Source organism: Nerophis ophidion, linkage group LG05 (genome assembly GCF_033978795.1).
Source record: "Nerophis ophidion isolate RoL-2023_Sa linkage group LG05, RoL_Noph_v1.0, whole genome shotgun sequence".
In the NCBI taxonomy this organism is placed as follows: Eukaryota; Metazoa; Chordata; class Actinopteri; order Syngnathiformes; family Syngnathidae; genus Nerophis; species Nerophis ophidion.
This window is the reverse complement of record NC_084615.1, coordinates 68,242,359-68,262,308: the sequence shown is the minus strand read 5'-3', so window position 1 is coordinate 68,262,308 and position 19,950 is coordinate 68,242,359. Positions and strand designations below refer to the sequence as shown.

At 41.4% G+C, this 19,950-nt stretch overlaps 1 protein-coding gene across 5 annotated transcripts in view; it reads right to left on the bottom strand.

Annotated features, from left to right (window-relative positions):
- ebf1a (EBF transcription factor 1a) overlaps nucleotides 1-12,506 on the bottom strand; it is a 160,705-nt gene extending 148,199 nt beyond the window's left edge. For 2 of the 5 annotated variants that reach the window (XM_061901866.1, XM_061901867.1), the window contains exons 1-6: nucleotides 11,847-12,502; nucleotides 11,380-11,536; nucleotides 10,797-10,860; nucleotides 9,856-9,911; nucleotides 8,879-8,952; nucleotides 7,593-7,661 (exon numbers count right to left, since the gene is read on the bottom strand). In XM_061901866.1, coding sequence (XP_061757850.1) covers nucleotides 7,593-7,661; nucleotides 8,879-8,952; nucleotides 9,856-9,911; nucleotides 10,797-10,860; nucleotides 11,380-11,536; nucleotides 11,847-11,980 — 554 coding nt within the window. In that variant the 5' untranslated portion in view covers nucleotides 11,981-12,502. Of the gene's footprint in view, nucleotides 1-7,592; nucleotides 7,662-8,878; nucleotides 8,953-9,855; nucleotides 9,912-10,796; nucleotides 10,861-11,379; nucleotides 11,537-11,846 lie in introns of all 5 variants that reach the window. The other 3 variants (XM_061901868.1, XM_061901870.1, XM_061901869.1) reach the window with 3 other exon arrangements.
- Between the last annotated feature and the right edge of the window lie 7,444 nt (nucleotides 12,507-19,950).

Here is a 19,950-nt window from a genome sequence, read left to right as displayed (position 1 = left end):
ACCGCCATGACATCATCCTCCCCGGGAGGAGCACTTCCTGCCCGACATTCTTCACTCAAGACACACACACACTCGCCAGGAAATGGCCTCTATCGCCGCACACACTCCCGGGGAAGCAACCAACATCGACGCCGACGCACAAACACAGACGCGGCATGCGAGGAAGTGGGCCACATCAACAAGCGGGCTGCTGGAGCGTGCGCAAACACAAACACCCATAAGCACACACTCGAAAACAGCAATTAACCTGAAATAACATCTCCCGTGCATGTAAACACAGCAGCCTCATAACAAAAACAGCAACTGGAAGGATGGGTTCATTGGCTATGCAAGGAGGATGCTTATCAGGGGCCGCAGAGAGCCCTCCAAAGGGGTGAAGCCTGGGGGGCCGGGGGGGGGGGGGGGGGGGGGGGGGGGGGAGGGGGAGGGGGGGGGGAGGGTACACCCTGCGGCAAGCCTCCGAGAGCTGCACAGGCAAAGAAAAGGGCCACTGGACACAGGTGGTTTGAGGAAAGAGAGGACATTGGCCCCCAGAGCGGCGCTCACAGATTAGCCTTGCAATCATGTGCATGCAGCAAGACGTTGAGAAACGCGGGATTGACAGAAGCTATGCAAAGCGATAGCAAAAAGGTGTCCACGGGTGAGAGGAAGATGTGTTCATGATGTCAGGGCGCGCAGTGACTGGCGGCGTCTGCATACCATTAACCTCCGTGCTAAGCAGGAGCGATGAGAAGAGCTGAAAAGTGGAGGTGGAGGGGGGGTTAAGGGCTCCCCCCCTCATATTATCCTGTTTCCGTAAAGAGTCTAAAGTGGACCGCGTGTTTCCCTGGGGAAGACATAGAGAGGTGAACAGGAGCGTCTCACCTTTCCGCTACGCTGACACAATACGGCGATGCAAATTCCTACAAACTTGTGTTCCTGAAATGAGTAACTCCAACAGGGGCTGGGCGATATATCGATATATCGCGGGTTTGTCTCTGTACGATATAGAAAATAACTATATCTAAATATTTAAGTACCGAATTTTCTTGAATAGCCGCCAGGCATGTAATATGTGCCTGTCTTGAATTACTGCCAGGTCAAACTCACTCCCCAAATGTATTAGCGCATGCGTACTTTTACCGCTGGGTCAAAGTCGTGACGCCACGAGTGACACTTCCCGTGTCGTCATTTCCAAAATGGCGGAGGAGTTATTTTTTTGCTTTCACTATGTGTAAACCAGGGGTCTTGTTCCACAGCCATACAGATCACACTAATGGTTGTGATATAAAACAACTTGTCTTTAACACTCTTACTAATATGCGCCACACTCTGTGAACCCACACCAAACACATTTCTGGAGAACATTGGCTCTGTAACACATTATAAACGCAACATAAGAAATACCCAGAATTCCAATGCATCCATGACTCTTGGCGCCGGTTGAGGTGGGCGGGGTTGGGGGCACGTGTATAATACAGCCAAGAGTCATGGATGCATTGGAATTCTGGGTAATTCTTATGTTGCGTTTATAATGTGTTACAGAGCCAATGTTTTCCAGAAATGTGTTTGGTGTGGGTTCACAGAGTGTGGCGCATATTAGTAAGAGTGTTAAAGTTGTTTTTATCACAACCATCAGTGTAAAAGGTATGGCTGTTGACCAAGTATGCATTGCAATCTCGTATGAGAAGCAGCGATATGCGTGAGTCTGACAGGCACGCAGACAGCATGGTTTAAAGGTGGGCGCGATGACATGTTGTAGAGCAGGGGTCCCCAACTACCGGGCCGCGGGAGGAATTTTATTATTATTTTTTTTTTATATATATATCACACTCGATATTTTACTGCATGCCATTGGTAAGCACAGGGGTGAGAAGAGGTTTTAAAATAATTAGCGCCTGCTTACTTTTACCGCATGCCTTCAATAAGCGCAGAGGTGAGAAGAGGTTTTAAATGAATTAGCGCCCCGGCGGCTATTCAAGGACATACGGTATACGTTCTCACGCAGGACTTTTAGCTGCGGGCGTACACTTCAGGCTCTCCTCGGTCTTTCCTGTGTCTCCTCACAGACAAGCAGGCGCACATTCTTACATACGTCACAAACTGTCACGTCATTCGTCACATACACGCCCTCGCCCAGCAGAGAGCTAGCGGTGTGGCTAAAGTTAGCTGCTAACGTAGCCGTAGGTGAGAAAGATGGTGCGTATGTGGTAACAAATGAAGGAAGACTTAATTCCCAAGAAAAACAGCAGGGTTTCCATCGTCTGGCGGTGGTTCGGCTTCAAGTGGGAATATGTCGAACAGACAACCGTAATTTGTCAAGTGTGGGGAAAAAGCGTTGCTAGAAAAAGTAGCATTACGACTAATATGTAGCATCATTTGAAAAGTCACTCGCTAGAGAATGAAGAGGATTTCATAACCTTAGTAACATACCACATAGTGAAGGACGACTACTAATTGATTTCCTATTATGCAGCTCATTTTTATTTGACACTTAAAATGTCTGACAATCTTGCAATTTATGTTTTGGAAATGACTTGAATGTTTGTGCCATTGCTTACTAACTTTAATAAATACACTTTTGCTCAATTGACTTATTTTTGAGCTCCCTCTCTGTATGAAAGTTTAAAAGTAGCATATATGAATGAAGTATGAAGAAGAATGTCTTAATGTAGACACATAGAATCATCATACTGCTGTGATTATATGCATCAAGTGTTCATTCAAGGCCAAGGCAAAATATCGTAATATATATCGTACATCGCAATATGGCGTAAAAATATTGCGATATTAAAAAAAGGCAATATCGCCCAGCCCTAGCTCCAACCTAACCGTCAGGGACGCCAAAGGAGGACACATTGAAGACGTTTCCGACTTCTTAAACGTTTCGGCGAGTGCAGCTTAAACAGACATGTTTCATAATTAACATCAGCATCGCATCGCTGCTCGTCGGCGCTTAAATGTCCAAACAAATTCTCTCTCGGTCTCCCGGCGAGAGAATACAGTACCCAAAGCGCTGCCGATGCACACTGTACCAGATTTGTTCTCCTAACAATCAAATAAGTTTCTCATTAGCTGCCTTTATTTTTTTTTTCCCCTCATTCCTGCGGTTTTGCTGCCGTGGCCTGTTTCTCCAATCTTAACGAGAGGGAGCTAATTAGGCAATAAGACCCATTACTCTTCCAGAGGAGTTTGAGCTAGCCCGGCTAATTAGGGCTGTAAAATCTAATCATCTCTGCAAAACAGCAGCGAGCTAACGAGCCCTTATTTAACGAACTAAATAACTTCAAGGGTGGAGAGAAGCTGCTGATGGTATTTATGAATTTGAGGGGATGGTGGGGGGGGGGGTCCTGTTAATTGAGTCAGCTTCGGAGTCTCAGTTGATTGTTTGTTTATGAAAGCTTGAATATTACAACTGCCAAGAATATATTGTTGCTAAATGAGTAGGGTTGGGAACAAAAACTCAGTTGCATACTAGCACTGGTGCTAACTAGAGGAAAAAAGAAGAAGCTATCGTGCCTCAATTATTCCACTCTTAAAGGCCTACTGAAATGAGATTTTCTTATTTAAACGGTTATAGCAGGTCCATTCTATGTGTCATACTTAAACATTTCTCGATATTGCCATATATTGGCTGAAAGGGTTTAGTAGAGAACATCAACAATGAAGTTCTCAACTTTTGGTCGCTAATAAAAAAGCCTTGCCTGTACCGGAAGTCGCAGACGATGATGTCACCCGTGTGAGGGCTCCTCACATCCTCACATTGTTTATAATGGGAGCCTCCAACAAAAAGAGCTATTCAGGCCGAGAAAACGACAATTTCCCCATTAATTTGAGCGAGGATGAAAGATTTGTGGCTGAGGATATTGATAGCGAAGGACTAGAAAAAAAAAATAAAAATAAATAAATAAAGTTGAAATAAATAAAAAAAACGCCGATTGCATTGTGAGCGATTCAGATGTTTTTAGACACATTTACTAGGTTAATTCTGGAAGATCCCTTATCTGCTTATTGTTTTAATAGTGTTTTACTGAGATTTTAAAAATTGTACAGGCATACCTCGAGGTCGGATGGCTGCGGTGAACACGCAGTGTCTCAGAGAGAAGCCGAGGAGCCAAGCTCACAGGTGCCTTTTTTGACATGACAGCTGCTGAAGGATGATGAATAATCCATTGATGTCTCCGGTAAGATATATATCACAATTTCCCCATCCAAAAACATGCTGGTTGACGTAGAGAAAACAATGGGTCCTATAAAAATGGGACCCATTGCCTCCCTGCTTAGCACATCAAAGGTTGGAATTGGGGGTTAAATCACCAAATGATTTGAAAGAATGGCGTCCGCTGCTGCTCACTGCTTCCCTCACCTCCAAAAAGGGTGAACATGGGGATGGGTCAAATGCAGAGGATAATTTCACCACACCCAGTGTGTGTGACTGTCGTTGGAACTTTAACTTAACCTTTTTTTGTGTTTCCTCACATCTTAATGTCCAAATAAGTACGTCCGCCTCACTGTGATGTCACGACGCAGCCAAACTGCAAAACATAGCGAACGAAGGCATCCAAAACTGTGTGCAAGCTAACGCCAAAATGCATGAACCTTATGATTTGACACTTTGGCATTGTTTAAGACGAGTGGCCAACATTGTATAGGTCAGAAAAATATTAAATTCATCATAGGTCCTCTTTAATTTATTGAACTGAAGTATTTAAATTATCAGGGCAGCATAGTGAAACAGGGGTTAGTGCATGTGCCTATCAAGTTCAACCCTGGGGTCGAGATTTTTCTGTGTGGAGTTTGCATGTCCTCCCCGTGACTGCGTGGGTTTCCTCCGGGTACTCCGGCTTCCTCCCACCTCCAAAAACATACACCTGGGGATAGGTTGATTGGCAACACTAAACTGGCTCTAGTGTGTGAATGTGAGTTTGAATGTTGTCTGTCAATCTGTGTGGGCCCTGCAATGAGGTGGAGACTTGTCCATGGTGTACGCCGCCTTCTGCCCGAATGCAGCTGAGATAGGCTCCAGCACCCCACACGACCCCAAAAGGGACAAGCAGTAGAAAATGGATGGATGGATGGATTTAAATCATCAGTCTTGAACGTCACAAAATTCATCGAAAATAAAAAGGTTTTTTTTTTTTGTTTTTGTTGTTTCACAAAACAATTGCATGTTTTAAAGGCCTACTGAAATGAGATTTTCTTGTTTGAACGGGGATAGCAGGTCCATTCTATGTGTCATACTTGATCATTTCGCAATATTGCCATATTTTTGCTGAAAGGATTTAGTAGAAAACATCGATGATAAAGTTTGTACCTTTTGGTGCTGATAATAAAGCCCTGCCTTTACCGGAAGTAGCAGACGATGACGTCACAAGGGTGAGGGCTCCTCACGTTCTCACATTGTTTTTAAATGGGAGCCTCCAGCACCAAGAGCTATTCGGACCGAGAAAACGACAATTTCCCCATTAATTTGAGCGAGGATGAAAGATTCGTAGATGATGATATTGATAGCGAAGGACTAGAAAAAATAATAAAATAAAATAAAATAAAAAGCAGTGGCAGTGTGAGCGTTTCAGATGTAATTAGACACATTTACTAGGATAATTCTGGAAGATCCCTTATCTGCTTATTGTTTTAATAGTGTTTTAGTGAGATTGTAAAGGCATACCTCGAGGTCGAATGGCTGCGGTGAACACGCAGTGAGTGTCTCAGAGAGAAGCCGAGGAGCCAAGCTCACAGCTGACTTTTAAACAGCTACGGCAGGAGGACGAATAATCCAATGATGTCTCCGGTAAGATATATATATAGCACAATTTTAGCAGGAGGATGAATAAACCAATGATGTCCCCGGTAAGATATATATATATAGCACAATTTTCCCATCCAAAAACATGTTGGTTGACGTAGAGAAAGAAACATGTTCGCTTGACCCCTCTGTGTTAAAAACAAAGAAACACCGGATGTGTCTCGGTGCTAAAGACAGCTGCAATACACCGCTTTCCACCAACAGCATTCATTGTTCTTTATAGTCTCCATTATTAATTGAACAAATTGCAAAAGGTTCAACAACACAGATGTCCAAAATACTGTGTAATTATGCGATGAAAACAGACAACTTTTAGCCGTGCTGAGTTAATATTTCCTGACAGTCCGTGACGTCACGCGCACGCGTCATCATTCAGCGACGTTTTCAACAAGAAACTCCGCGGGAAATTTAAAATTGCAATTTAGTCAACTAAACCGGCCGTATTGGCATGTGTTGCAATGCTAATATTTCATCATTGATATATAAACTATCAGACTGTGTGGTGGGTAGTAGTGGGTTTCAGTAGGCCTTTAAGGTTCAGGCACCGTTTACCATTTTTAAAGTACTGATTTTGTTCAAATGTAAACAATACCCATCCCTATTAGTGAGCAAATGCATGAACCCACCTCATTTTACTCTTAAACCACCCCCCCAAAACGTCACTCCTCTGACCTGACCTAATTTCCTTGTCCAGAAAGAGGAAAGCCGAGATATCCTTATTTTCCCTCCCCCACTCGTCTAATTTGTTGTTCGTTAATGCAACCCTTACACCTGAGCCATCACGCCGTCAGGGGAATACCGTCAGAAAGCCACCGCAACAACAAACACAAACGCTAAGGCGGGGGACTAAAAAGGCGCCCGACGATGACTGCAGCCCAACTGGAGGAGAAATGGCGGAGGTGAAGACGCAGCAGGTGCACTGATGAGCAATTCAACAAGTAAGGACGCATGCGAACCAAAATAGTTGTGGCACGGAGTGACGGGCAGGCGTGTTTTCTGCGCCCACGTGGTTGGGGTGCAGCTGTCTCAGGGAGCACTGAGGTGAGGCCTTCCGCTTCACTGGAGCGAAACGAGGGTGGCACACACCCACACACATACGCACGCACACACACACACACACACACACACACACACACACACACACACAGGTAAAAGAGTAGCTTAGGACAGCTGTGTTCATCAGGTCACTGCCTCATTAGCACACACATCCCCTTGTAAATGTCCAATCAACAGAAAAAACTTGGATAAAGGGCAGGAAATAAAAACTGCAAATTGCTTGAAAATAAAGTTAAGTTGTGATGAAGCACACAACGTGAGTGCCATGCAACAGAGACCTGACTGCAAATCTGCAGGGCTTTTCCTTTTTTTTTTTTTTTTTTTTTTTTCTCTCCCCCGCCAAGTGTAAATCATGTGTGTCGCTGCATTAGTCAGCTCTGGTTTATGACGACAGAAGGAATCGGTCTGCACTCAAGGAAAAGTGCAGGAGTGTGGGCTAAAAACAACAAAGCATTTTGGGTAGGTCGGGATTTATCCACCAATACACATGCTCTAACTGCATCAACGTAACCACACGGACAGTGTGTGACCACACATGAAGGAGTCCGCACACACACACACATACACACACACACACACACACACCGCTGCTATAGTATTTACTGCTGTTTCACACATTTCCCTCACAGAGATGATCAAGGCTGCAGAAATGTAAACAAGCGGAGATCTGCTTCCTCTCAAATGATTATTGCGTCTCACCCATCACACCCTGAACGCACGGGCCAAGGTTAAAAGGTCAGAGTATGCCTACCTGTCGATGATGACCGGGTCTGACGGGGTCTCGTTCCTGTTGCCGCAACTCTTCTTGTCACAGCACCGACTGTGGAGGGCGACAAGACGGGCGTTAACCACGAAAGTGTGAGGAACATGGCGATGGCGTACAGTTGGAATGAGACTTTAGGGACTGAGGAGCTTAGTTTTTAACGCTAGGTGAGATCGGCGGGGTGACTCTCGGGCACGGTTTGGAAAGGAAAGTTAGAAACCTAACTCAGGTTACTTCCATTTCTGTCAGACATCACACAAGCAGACATCTTGTGTTCTCTAGTTTTCCTCCTCAGAGCTCGTCCCCTCCCTCTATTCCGCCGTGTTCTTTCTCTCCCTCAGAAGTGGGTCACAGAGTGGTCCCACCGGACCCGGGGAGTAGTGCATGCTGGGTACGGAAGGGGGTTGCATACTGATGTGACGAGTGCCTTTTTTTTCTTTTTTTTCCCGATGATTTGACTGCAGCGAAAATGTAACAACGTGTTGTCATCCTTATTTTTTTTTTATTTTGCACCTTTGGCAACACAACTACCTTTTCCTCCCTCTGCCTGCTCTGTGCTCTGCGTGCATACATGTTAGTGTACAGTATTCTTGTGTGTGTGTGTGTGTGTACCTGTGTGTGTGCATCTGCTTTAGTGGTGCACCAGGGGGAAACACACAAAAGAGAGCAGGGAGGGAGAATGACCCCCACCCCCCACTCCCACCCCCTCCCTTTACTTTCCTGCGTCCCTGTGGAGCCGGATCAGATTTCTGATCTCGGGCCGTTTCCTGCAGCATATGAAAACAAGTGGTCTAAATTGCCTTGTGTGATAACCAGGAAGTGCCACGGGCCATTTATTTCTACTTGTGTAACTCTCCATGTGTGTTTAGATGGCCATCGCCTGTGTGATGCCCTTATTGGTACTCAGAATGTGCACCGTGACAGGATTGGAGTGTGTGTGAGGCTGAATTGAATCCCAGTGTGTCGTAGCTCACTGTCAGGACACGGCAAACTGTGTTACGCAGACTAAGGAGGATGGGTTTGAGTAATGAGCTTTTTCTTGTCCTAATTAGCCGAACATGAGAAGGATCCACACACACGCATTCTCACACCCCTACCAACAGAAATAGGCCAGGGCCGATCTTCCCAACCCACTTTGAAGAAAATGATAGGATTTCCTTAGTAATTTAGAAGTGCTCGTCACATCTTTGCCCTCACTTTACTTCAGCCGAGACACCTCCAATTAGGTTTAAAAATAAACTGACATTGGCAGCAAAGCGGGGGTCCGGTCTTACCTGCACATGATTTCGTGGGTGAGAAGAACTCGGCACATCTCGGGATTTTTATCCTGGCCTTCATAGACGATGGCCTGAAGTGAGACAAAAAGAATACGGCGTGCTTTGAACATAACCTCAAGCGAATGTGTGTATTGTGGCCACACGGAAAAGAAAGCATTTGTGTGTGTGTGTGTGTGCGCATATGTGTTGTCCTGTGTGCACATATGTGCATGTATGTTTATGTGTGGTGTACAGTGAGCAGTTGGGCTGCCAGACTGGAGTATAGTGCACCATCTGCTCTACATAGCACAGCGTCCAAAATTGTAGGCTGCTTTTCCCCTCCAACCCCACTCAACATGCTCTCCAGGGCTGCCATCAACATGCACACACTCTTACACACACTCTCAGTAAACAATAAACACGCAAACACATTTATAGCAGCAAAATAAAACCTCCTCTCTCTCGTTTCAGTGTAAGTTCCATTTAAGTCGTATTGGCGGCCGGTGTTAAAAGAGCTTCGGTGGCTAATTCATCTTAACGGTGAACTCCCTAATGCACTTGGTGCCAGTCCTGCATGTTTCTTGATGATTGGTCACATCACATTCTGGGATAGAGTTTGTTCTGTTTCACATTGAGGAAATGAGGGTCAAGGTCCTCAAAGACTGAGCTGGTATGCATCACTGTCTCTCCCAAACACTGACACAATCCTGCACTTTTTTTCCTACCTACACACACACACACACAAAAGATGCTTATACAATCTCACACTCCAGTTACTGGCTTCTATATGCGGAGGTAGAGTAGGACGACACATGTCCTCTACGTTCCTTGGTAAATGTATTCCACAGGTAAGACAGGTCGTTTATCACACTATGGCTGTGCTTGCCGGGCTGAAGTTGAGGGTCTCAGACACAAGCATGCATGGGGGTGGTCAGAATTAAGAGCATACAAGCATGAATATAATGCAAAGTTGACAATATTAGAAAATATCTTACCTGTTTGGTCATGGAGTCGATAAGCCGAACATACAAGTCTTGTTCTGTCCTTATTCCTGCAGGACACATTTAACAATTATTATTAGCGCAAAAGAACAACAACATAATTTAATTTTTGGCCACTTTAGAAAATCATAACAAGTTTGTTTTTATTTTCCTAGTGAAATATAAACACACACACACACACACATATATATATATATATATATATATATATATATATATATATATATATATATATATATATATACACACATACATACATATATATATATATTTCTATATTCACACACATACACCCAAGTATATATATATATATATATATATATATATACTTGGGTGTATGTGTGTGAATATAGAAATATATATATATATATATATATATATATTTCTATATACACATACATATATATATATATATTTGTATATTCACACACATACACCCAAGTATATATATATATATATATATATATATATATATATTTCTATATACACATACATATATATATATAAATATACACACAAATATATATATATATATATATATATATATATATACAAATACATATAATTAATAAATACATATTTTAATTGGAATTCAATCAATGGAATGTATATAAACTGTAAAGCTAAAAAAACTAAAAAAATATATTTTTAAAAATACAATTCAATCCAAGAAATAAGGCTAAAAAAATTATTTCAAGGTTGGTATGCTGAATATTGTTAAATATGTTTTCTTACAGTAACAAACATTATTGTCATCATTATGAAATACAAAGCATTTCTTTTAGATTTTTGTCCATCCATCCATCTGTTTTTCTAACGCTTCTCTTCTGTCGATTTCTATAAATTAGTAATTAGAGCTCTAGGCTACTTGCACTCAATACGTTTTCGTCTGATTTTTTTTTTTGCATTAAAATCCCCAAAAAGCAAACACTCACCGTTGCTGTAGAGGAGCTGAAGTCTATAATGGATCCCATTGTTGGTCTTTTCCCCCGTCGTTTCCTGTAAATATGAATGTTTTCAAAACAACTATTTAGTTTTCGTAGTCAATACGAGAAAAAAAAACTGTCTCATTAAGGCGCTTTAAAAAAAAAAGTCGCTTTTTAAAAAAAACACACCAAAAAAACAACCAAACAAAAACACGTTGCACCTGTGATAAATTACGCTAATAAATACAATTTGTGGATGCGTTTTTTATTTTGAAAAATAAGCGTAATGACAAATATCACGTGGTATTATTTACACTTATCCAATTTATCTGGCGGAGGTTTTTTTTTTTGTTTGTTTTGTTTTTTCAAAACACCCACACACATTTATTATTATTTTCATTTTTGAGCTTGTAAAATATCCAACGAAATAAATCCACTATCCAAAATTAAAAAAAAGTCCATTCAATTAAATCAGTTAATCAAAAAAAAAAGGAAGATGTTCCCAAGTAAAGGCAGGTGTGGTTTAATTCAACAGGCCGCTTTATTTACGTAATGACATTATTTCACCACATTTCAGTCACATAAACGATACCTTATCTTTCTCCACGAAGTCAATGAAGGTGGTTCTTTCTATCTCCACCGGCTGACCCTGGCGGTCGTATAGAGCCAGCACGAAGTGGAAGAAGTTGGACTTTCGCAGGTTGGAAGGCGGTTGCTTCTCGAAGTGTGCCCGGGCCAGACCCACTCCGCTGCGGACACCGCAAGCCAAACAAACAGCAATTATAGCGAACACAAACATGTATACATCCGCGGCATGTGACGCACTATATAACGCGTCGTTTGAATTAAACAACATTGTGAATTTACTCATTTTTAACAATTAGCTTGATAATTAATTAAATATGCGATGATTTAAAATATAAAAAGTTGACATTTAAAATAGTTTGAAAAAAGTATTTAGTCGTGATTATCCAACATCAGCGTCCTTTTGGCACCACCGGTACACGGTTCGAGACCCCCGGGCATGCACGCCTCTCCTCCCCGCCGCGGCGCGCTCACCTCTGCGCGGCCGTGTTGGCGTCCAGCACTCCGGCGCCTTGCATCCATGTCCGAACTGCGTTCATGCCGGCCACCATGGGCTCTTCTTTCATACTACTCCCACTCCTGTGGATGCTGTCGTGGATGCCGAACATCAAAACGCACCTCTCTCTCTCTCTCTGGCGAGCGCGCGCTTTCTCTCTTTCGCTCCAACTCCTCCTGGCGCGCACTATTTCACTTTTGTCGCGCTCCCGCTTCTCAAAGTGAACAAAAGATGCCACATGTGGGAAAGGAGAGACGAGCTGTCAAAACGCACCTTGTCTTGTGTGGAAGGCACGCGGAGGGCGGAGGGAGCAAAACCGCAGCTGATATAAAAAAAAATGTCAATTTTTGCAACAAACAGTCCAAGCGAAGAAGAAGAAGAAGAGGCAACCGGGTGACATCACGTCTTTCCCCCCGTTCAGACGACGCAAACAACCGCAATTACGCTCCGGCTCCAGCCTGCGTGGTTTGCACTCTTTCCTTCCCAGAGGAATCACTTTAGACCTTCTGTGGGGATGCCAAAGAGGAGGGGGCGTGGCCTAAAAAAATTGCGAGCGGCAACGCCCCTCGAGCACGCTTAATAAGACGGACGATCAGCTTGTCCGCGGACTGGACGCCCCTCCATCTCTCTCCTCCCGTCCGGACACCACTTTGGAGCGTCCCGCCCCTGCAGCCACTTAGTCAGAAGCTGCACACACGCGCCTAAAAACACGCACACACACACACATAAACAAGTTAAAAGTAACACTTAAAATAAAGTTAAAAATAATAAATAAATTAAAGAAAAAAAAAAAAAAAGCATCGTGGATAATATTCTGTGAGCTTTGGATTTCATGAGCGCCGGAACTCTATTGGGACCAAGTGGTGGTGAATCCAACATGAATGCGAGGATTACGGCGCGTCTGTGCTGTGCGCTTTTTTTTTTTTGTTACTTCTCCCACGACACTGCAACCAGCCAAGAAACTGCTGCAAACACTGATAAGAAAACAAACAAAAAAAAGTGATCGCCATGCATTTGTACACCACACGCGTGATGCCTCGAGAAATGACCAGGATTTCACAGCATTTATCAGTATAGTTGTTCGCAGTAAAATAATACAAATGCATTCTGAGGGATTACTATATAAAAAAAAAAATACGACACCCTTCTATTTTACAACAATGAACCGTAAACATATAGCACTCTGTAATATCACAGCGAATTACTGTAAATTCACACCTATTCGTCTCTTATGGCAGTGGTTCTCAATTGGGGGTACTCGTAACCCTGGGGGTACTTGAAAGTAAACCAAGGGGTACGTGAGATTTTTTAAAAATATTCTAAAAATAGCAACAATTCAAAAATCCTTTATAAATAAATGTATTGAATAATACTTCAACAAAATATGAATGTAAGTTCATAAACTGTGAAAAAAATGCAATATTCAGTGTTGACAGCTAGGTTTTTTTGTGGACATGTTGCATAAATATTTATTTTTGTGTGAAGAAATGTTCAAAATTAAGTTCATGAATCCAGATGGATCTCTATTACAATCCACAAAGAGGGCACTTTAAGTTGATGATTATGTGTAGAAATCTGTATCACTTGTTAATTTTTCAACAAGTTTTTACATATTTTTACATCTTTTTTTCCAAATAGTTCAAGAAAAAAAACACTACAAATGAGCAATATTTTGCACTGCTATACAATTTGATAAATCAGAAACTGATGACATAGTGCTGTATTTTACTTCATTATCTCTTTTTTTTTCAACCAAAAATGCTTTGCTGTAATTAGGGGGTACTTGAATTAAAAAAATGTTCACAGGGGGTACATCACTGAAAAAAGGTTGAGAACCACTGCCTTATGGGGTTCCGTAAACCAGTTTGACGCTCTTGTACGGTAGTTGGCAGTAAGCTGTTAAAACGAGAGATAATTTAACAAAACACAAATTAGAATGGTGACATCACAACATATAATTATAATTGTATTGTGAGTACCTGTACAAAATGACAACTCTGAAGTTAAGGCATTTAGTTTATTGAAATTAAAAGTAAACAGCTCTGCCCTTACAGTAAATGTTACTGCGACTAAATGAATTATTAGCTAATAACTTGCTGTGTATTTACAATAAAAATGTTGACACTGTGGAAAATACTTATATATTACTGGGTATGCACTAATGGTCTATTTCTTGAAAAAAAAAAAATTAAAAAAAATAATAATCCATCCATTTTCTACCGCTTGTCCCTCAAAACAAAGCATCCCTGTTAATGTCGCCATGCATCACAAAGTGCTTCCAAATATTGCAGCTTCCCCACAACGCAGATTTTTTCGTTTTTTTTTTTTTCTGTACATATTTTTTTGCTGCTAAATGAATTAAGCATTTCAAGCAAAAAAAAAAAAAAAAAAAAAAAAGGAAATAAACTAAATATATTGATATTACAGTTATATCAGCTTCTATAGGAGACCAAAGCAACCCAGACCACACTCCTCAGTATCGTGGTCACTGATTGGCCCAGCATTATTAGTAGCAGGATTAAAAAAGTGTACGTAACAGTGAGTAAAGGGTGTGTTGTCATGTCTATCACATACCTCCCATAATTCTGAACAACGTATCGAGAAGGTCCTAAACAGACTTTTAATGCTCTCTGTTGGAAAACGTTCAAATTATAATTAAAGGTTTCTACATTGCAGAAATTCATCCATCACAGGCATGTCCATAACAACACTTGGAGGGAATAAGCGGTAGAAAATGGCTGTTCACAACTAATTAGCCGCGATAAATGGATGCTTAGGCCCTGCGATGAGGGGGTGACTTGTCCAGAGTGTACACCGCTTTCCGCCCGATTGCAGCTGAGATAGGCACCCCGCCCCCCGCGACCCAGAAAGGGAATAAGCGGTATATAAATGGATGGAAATGAATGCATAAAACAAATGTCCACTGCAGAGTATTCGCAGCAGCTTATATCTATTCACAGAATGGTAGAACTGCACAAAAATGTTCAAAAAAAGTAAAGAGGAACGCTGATAGGGCCTCAAAAAAGTAAAAAGGTCATATCAAATGTTCCAAAAAAATGTGCACAATTTCAGTACATCTGAATAAACCGACAAGCAAAACCAAGACACTGTAATCCTCTAATTGATATTTACCTTATAGGTCTTCATTGAACCTTATATATTAACCGTGTGTCTTCGTTGAACCTAAGCCAACATTTTCCAACTGCAAGTCATGCATACACCACTATAATCTGCATCTCTTTGACTTTGGACATTTTGACTTGACAGTTGCTCTTCATAAAATGTCCAGTGAATTATCATGTTTTTAACCATGCGTGCAGAAGAAACTAACAGTGTTTAATTATAATGAAAAGGTGATACAATAATACTAATTAGTGGAGGACTTCTTAGAAACAAGATGCACAATTAACAAATCTCATGTTTTTTTTCTTTTTTTTGTGTGTTGGTGTGTGTGTGTGTACACTTTCCATAACTTAAATGCTAATATTTCCTAGCACTGTTTTCCCATTTGAGTCTTTTAGGGGTGCAAAAGCTATAAACAGCCAGTGGAGAAAATCATCTCATCTTTTCCTTTATCTGTTTATTTACGTCTCCTGCTGTGAAAGGAGACATGTGAGCGCCTCCCTATGTAAGTACATAATATCCTCAATGCTGATAAATACAAAGCAACGCACACACACACACACACACTCACACACTGGACACACACGTTCAGAGTTATCCTTCAGCACATTTGTTTGATTGTAGCTCGCCGTGATCCGCCTTGCCTTGGTCGGCATGCGGGTCAGTGGAAGCCCCTCGGGTGGCTTATATTTATATCCCCGCCCGCTAACACACGCACTGTTAGCCCAAATATCAGTGTATCACCATCCACAAAACAGAGATGTCACTTGGGCCTTGATGATCCCAACACTGTGATCTACTAACTCCATGGCACCCATGCAGACATAAGGTTGGCAACATATCACTGGCTGTGGAACAAAGCTTGTCAAAGTGTGTGTGTGTGCGTGTGTGTGCGTGCGTGTGCACATATGGGGCAAGGCCATAAAACATCTGCGTTAAAACTGATCTTGAAGAAGCTAAGTGATCAGAAAGGAGTTGTAACCGCCAGATGTTGTCCTAAATCAAAAAAGGTCGGGCTGATGATAATAATGGCTTGATTGGATTGCAGACGCATAACATGACCCGGTTGTAAAATTCAAGACATATGCTTGGGAGAGGCTCTCACAATAGGCTCTTGCTGCCATTAAAATAGCGTGGCCAAAGTGCGGCTCGGGGGCCATTTATCGCCATGTGGTACTCTGAATAGGCCTACCTGTGTATGTTCCTTGTAAACATTGTCATTGTAAATTCACAGCAAATCACTGGCCACCAATCGCATTACTTTCACACTAACATTTACAGTGTATTACCGTGAAATATCATTACAGCAGTTTACTTTAGCCGCAGAGGTGCGATTTTACAGTTAATCATTACATGCTGTGACTTCACAAATGTTTTATTTTAGAGTTAATTAGTCTTGTTTTCACGGTGGCTTCACGGTGGCAGAGGGGTTAGTGCGTCTGCCTCACAATTCGAAGGTACTGCAGTCCTGGGTTCGGGATCTTTCTGTGTGGAGTTTGCATGTTCTCCCCGTGAATGCGTGGGATCCCTCCGGCTTCCTCCCTCTTCCAAAGACATGCACCTGGGGATAGGTTGATTGGCAACACTAAGTTGGCCCTAGTGTGTGAATGTGAGTGTGAATGTGGTTTGTCTATCTGTGTTGGCCCTGCAATGAGGTGGTGACTTGTCCAGGGTGTACGCCGCCTTCCGCCCGATCGTAGCTGAGATAGGCGCCAGCCGCCCCCCCCCCCCCCCCCCCCCCTGGTAGAAATGGATGGATGGATCGTCTTGTTTTAACAGTATGCTACCACTAACTGTAGAAGTGTGTGCAACATAGTCTACAGCAGTGGCCCCCAACCTTTTTGTAGCTGCTGACCGGTCAACGCTTGATAATTTGTCCCGAAATTGATGATTGATAATTTTGTCATGAAAAAAATTAAGCGTTTTTTGGGGGTTGGTACACCAATTGTAAGTGTATCTTGTGTTTTTTTTTTAATGTTGATTTAATTAAAAAAAAAAAAAAAAAAAAAAAAATTAATACAAAATTATTCTGCGGCTCGGTACCAATTCCGGTGATTGGGGACCACTGGTCTACAGAACCTCTTAAAGACAAATCAGCTTGAATTTAAAATAATTTGTTGTGATAATACAGAGGAATATGATTAGGGTATGTTGCTGTGAAATAACAGTTAATTGTTATGAAGTATAACAATATTTTGAATTGTTTATTATTTGTTGAATTATTACAGTTAATTTTTGACACTATGCATCCATCTATTTCCTACCGCTTGTCCCTTTTGGGGTCGCGGGGGGCGCTGGTGCCTATCTCAGCTACAATCTACTATTTTACTGTAAATAAACAACTACTAAATGCTGTGAAATCCTGGTAATTTTTTTTTTACAATTTATAATATTTGTTTAAAAAAAAAAACAACAACTCCAAAAATATAGAAGAATTTCTCAATGTAAAGAGAAAAAAGTTGCTATGTTGATTTCCCATTGGGTTGAGTTTTTTCTTGCCCTGATGTGGGCTCTGTTGCTGTGGCTTGTGCAGTCCTGTGAGACATGTGTGATTAAGGCCTATACAAATAAACTGTGATTGATACTAATAACTAATAATGACAAAAAAGTTTTGCCAATATTTGTTTGTGTATACTTTTTACTTTAACAAAATATAAACAAATATTTAAGTGGTCCTTAGCATTCTTTGAATTTGTGGACACTCCTGCCATAAATGGAGATACATATACTTTAACTGAATGTAAATATGTAGAATGTGTGGTGCGAATTAACTATCAGTAAGGAGAAAGGGTACAGTAGGATTGTTTCTTCATACTCCTTTTCAGATATGTCGAAATTTGCAAATGTAACCACATGATGTGTCTAATTCTAACTTGTGAAACATGTCTGATACAAATACATTACCATATCATAAGGTGTGTTATCAATTTGAATATACCAATGTGTACTCTTTTAATTTGCCCAAAGAGCACTCTAATCGATTTAAATTGTTACAATTAAAATAATCAAATTGTTTCGTATGGTCAATCTTAATGTATGCATAGTTCTAGTGCTGATTGTGGCATTTATGATCTCTGACATCTTGACAAAAAAAAGTCAAAATAAGTGTCTGGTGCAATACTGCTATCTAGTGTCTGGTAAAATACATTGCATGAGAATTATCCTGCAGGTCAAAAGGGGTTTTCCATAGAGGGCTGAGATAGGCACCAGCGACCGCCCCCCCCCCCCCGCCCCCCCCCGCGACCCCCAAAGGGACAAGCGGTAGGAAAATGGATGGATGGGTTGCATAATGAAAATTGCACTTTTTTTGGACTTTTTTGTATTCCTAGTTACAATTATAAAGATTGAGCGTCCTGTTTTGCTCAATTTAGCGCTTTGGTTTTTGTTTTGTTAAACGAGACAAGAAAATTTTTGCACCTTTATTTAATAATCAATATCTGATTTAATACAAACTGTGCTTGTCTCATAGACTGTACTAATAATAGTAGAAATATAGGCATTTAGAGCATTATAATTAATAACAATAATATTAAAAATTAGAACATATTGTTTTTTTATTACCATGTTTGATTATTTCCATTATCCCTATTCTATTAACTTCTTTTAATTATTTCAAGATGATCCAAGTAGGTAAGTAAATTTTATTTATTAGCGCTTTTCACAGATAAAGTCACAAAGCGCTGTACCAAACATCCATCCATCCATTTTCTACCGCTTATTCCCTTTTGGGGTCGCGGGGGGCGCTGGCGCCTATCTCAGCTACAATCGGGCGGAAGGCGAGGTACACCCTGGACAAGTCGCCACCTCATCGCAGGGCCAACACAGATAGACAGACAACATTCACACTCACATTCACACACTAGGGCCAATTTAGTGTTGCCAATCAACCTATCCCCAGGTGCATGTCTTTGGCTGTACCAAACATAGGTGAAGTAAAAAAAACAATTCAATTAAAACAACCGGGGCAACATCATGAAAATAATACAACCAGGATTAAAAATGATAGTTGAAAGGTGCATTAACTAAAAACTTTACTAAAAAGAGAAGTTTTCAAACGTTTCTTAAAAGTTTCAACACAGTCAAGATCACGGCGGGGCTGGTGCAAGTTGTTCCAGAGTCTGGGAGCTATAGCCTGGAATACCAGGTCTCCATGGGTTTTAAAACAAGTTTTTGGGATCTTTAGAAGACCCTGGCCTGAAGACCGGAGGCTCGGTCCTGAAGAGTAGGGTTCATAACAAGTCAGTGATGTACTAAGGGGCCCAACAATGCAACGCACGGAAAGTCAGGACTAAAATTTTAAACTCAATGCTGAATTTGACTGGAAGCCAATGAAGACTAGATAAAACAGAGGTGATATGGGCAGTTCTGGGTGCAGCGGTCAAAAGTCTGGCAGTCGCATTTTGTACCGTCTAAAGTCTCTTTAGCGTTGACTTGTTGAAAAAAGTGAAGAGACAATTGCAATCCAATTTTGATAACAAATGTGTCACTTTAGAAATATTTCTGAGATGATGAAGAAAGTTTTTGGTAAGTTGACGACAGTCACCCTCCAAAGACATTGACTGATCAAACACAACCCCAAGGTTTCCGAGGCTGCTTTTAAAGGCCTACTGAAATGAGATTTTCTTATTCAAACGGGCATAGCAGGTCCATTCTATGTGTCATACTTAATCATTTCGCGATATTGACATATTTTTGCTGAAAGGATTTAGTAGAGAACATCCACGATAAAGTTTGCAACTTTTGGTCGCTAACAGAAAAGCCCTGCCTTTACCGGAAGTCGCAGACGAGGACGTCACATGTTGATGGCTCCTCACATCCTCACATTGTTTTTAATGGGAGCCTCCAACAAAAAGAGCTATTCGGACCTAGAAAACGACAATTTCCCCATTAATTTGAGCGAGGATGAAAGATTTGTGTTTGAGGATATTGATAGCGACGGACTAGAAAAAAAATAAAATT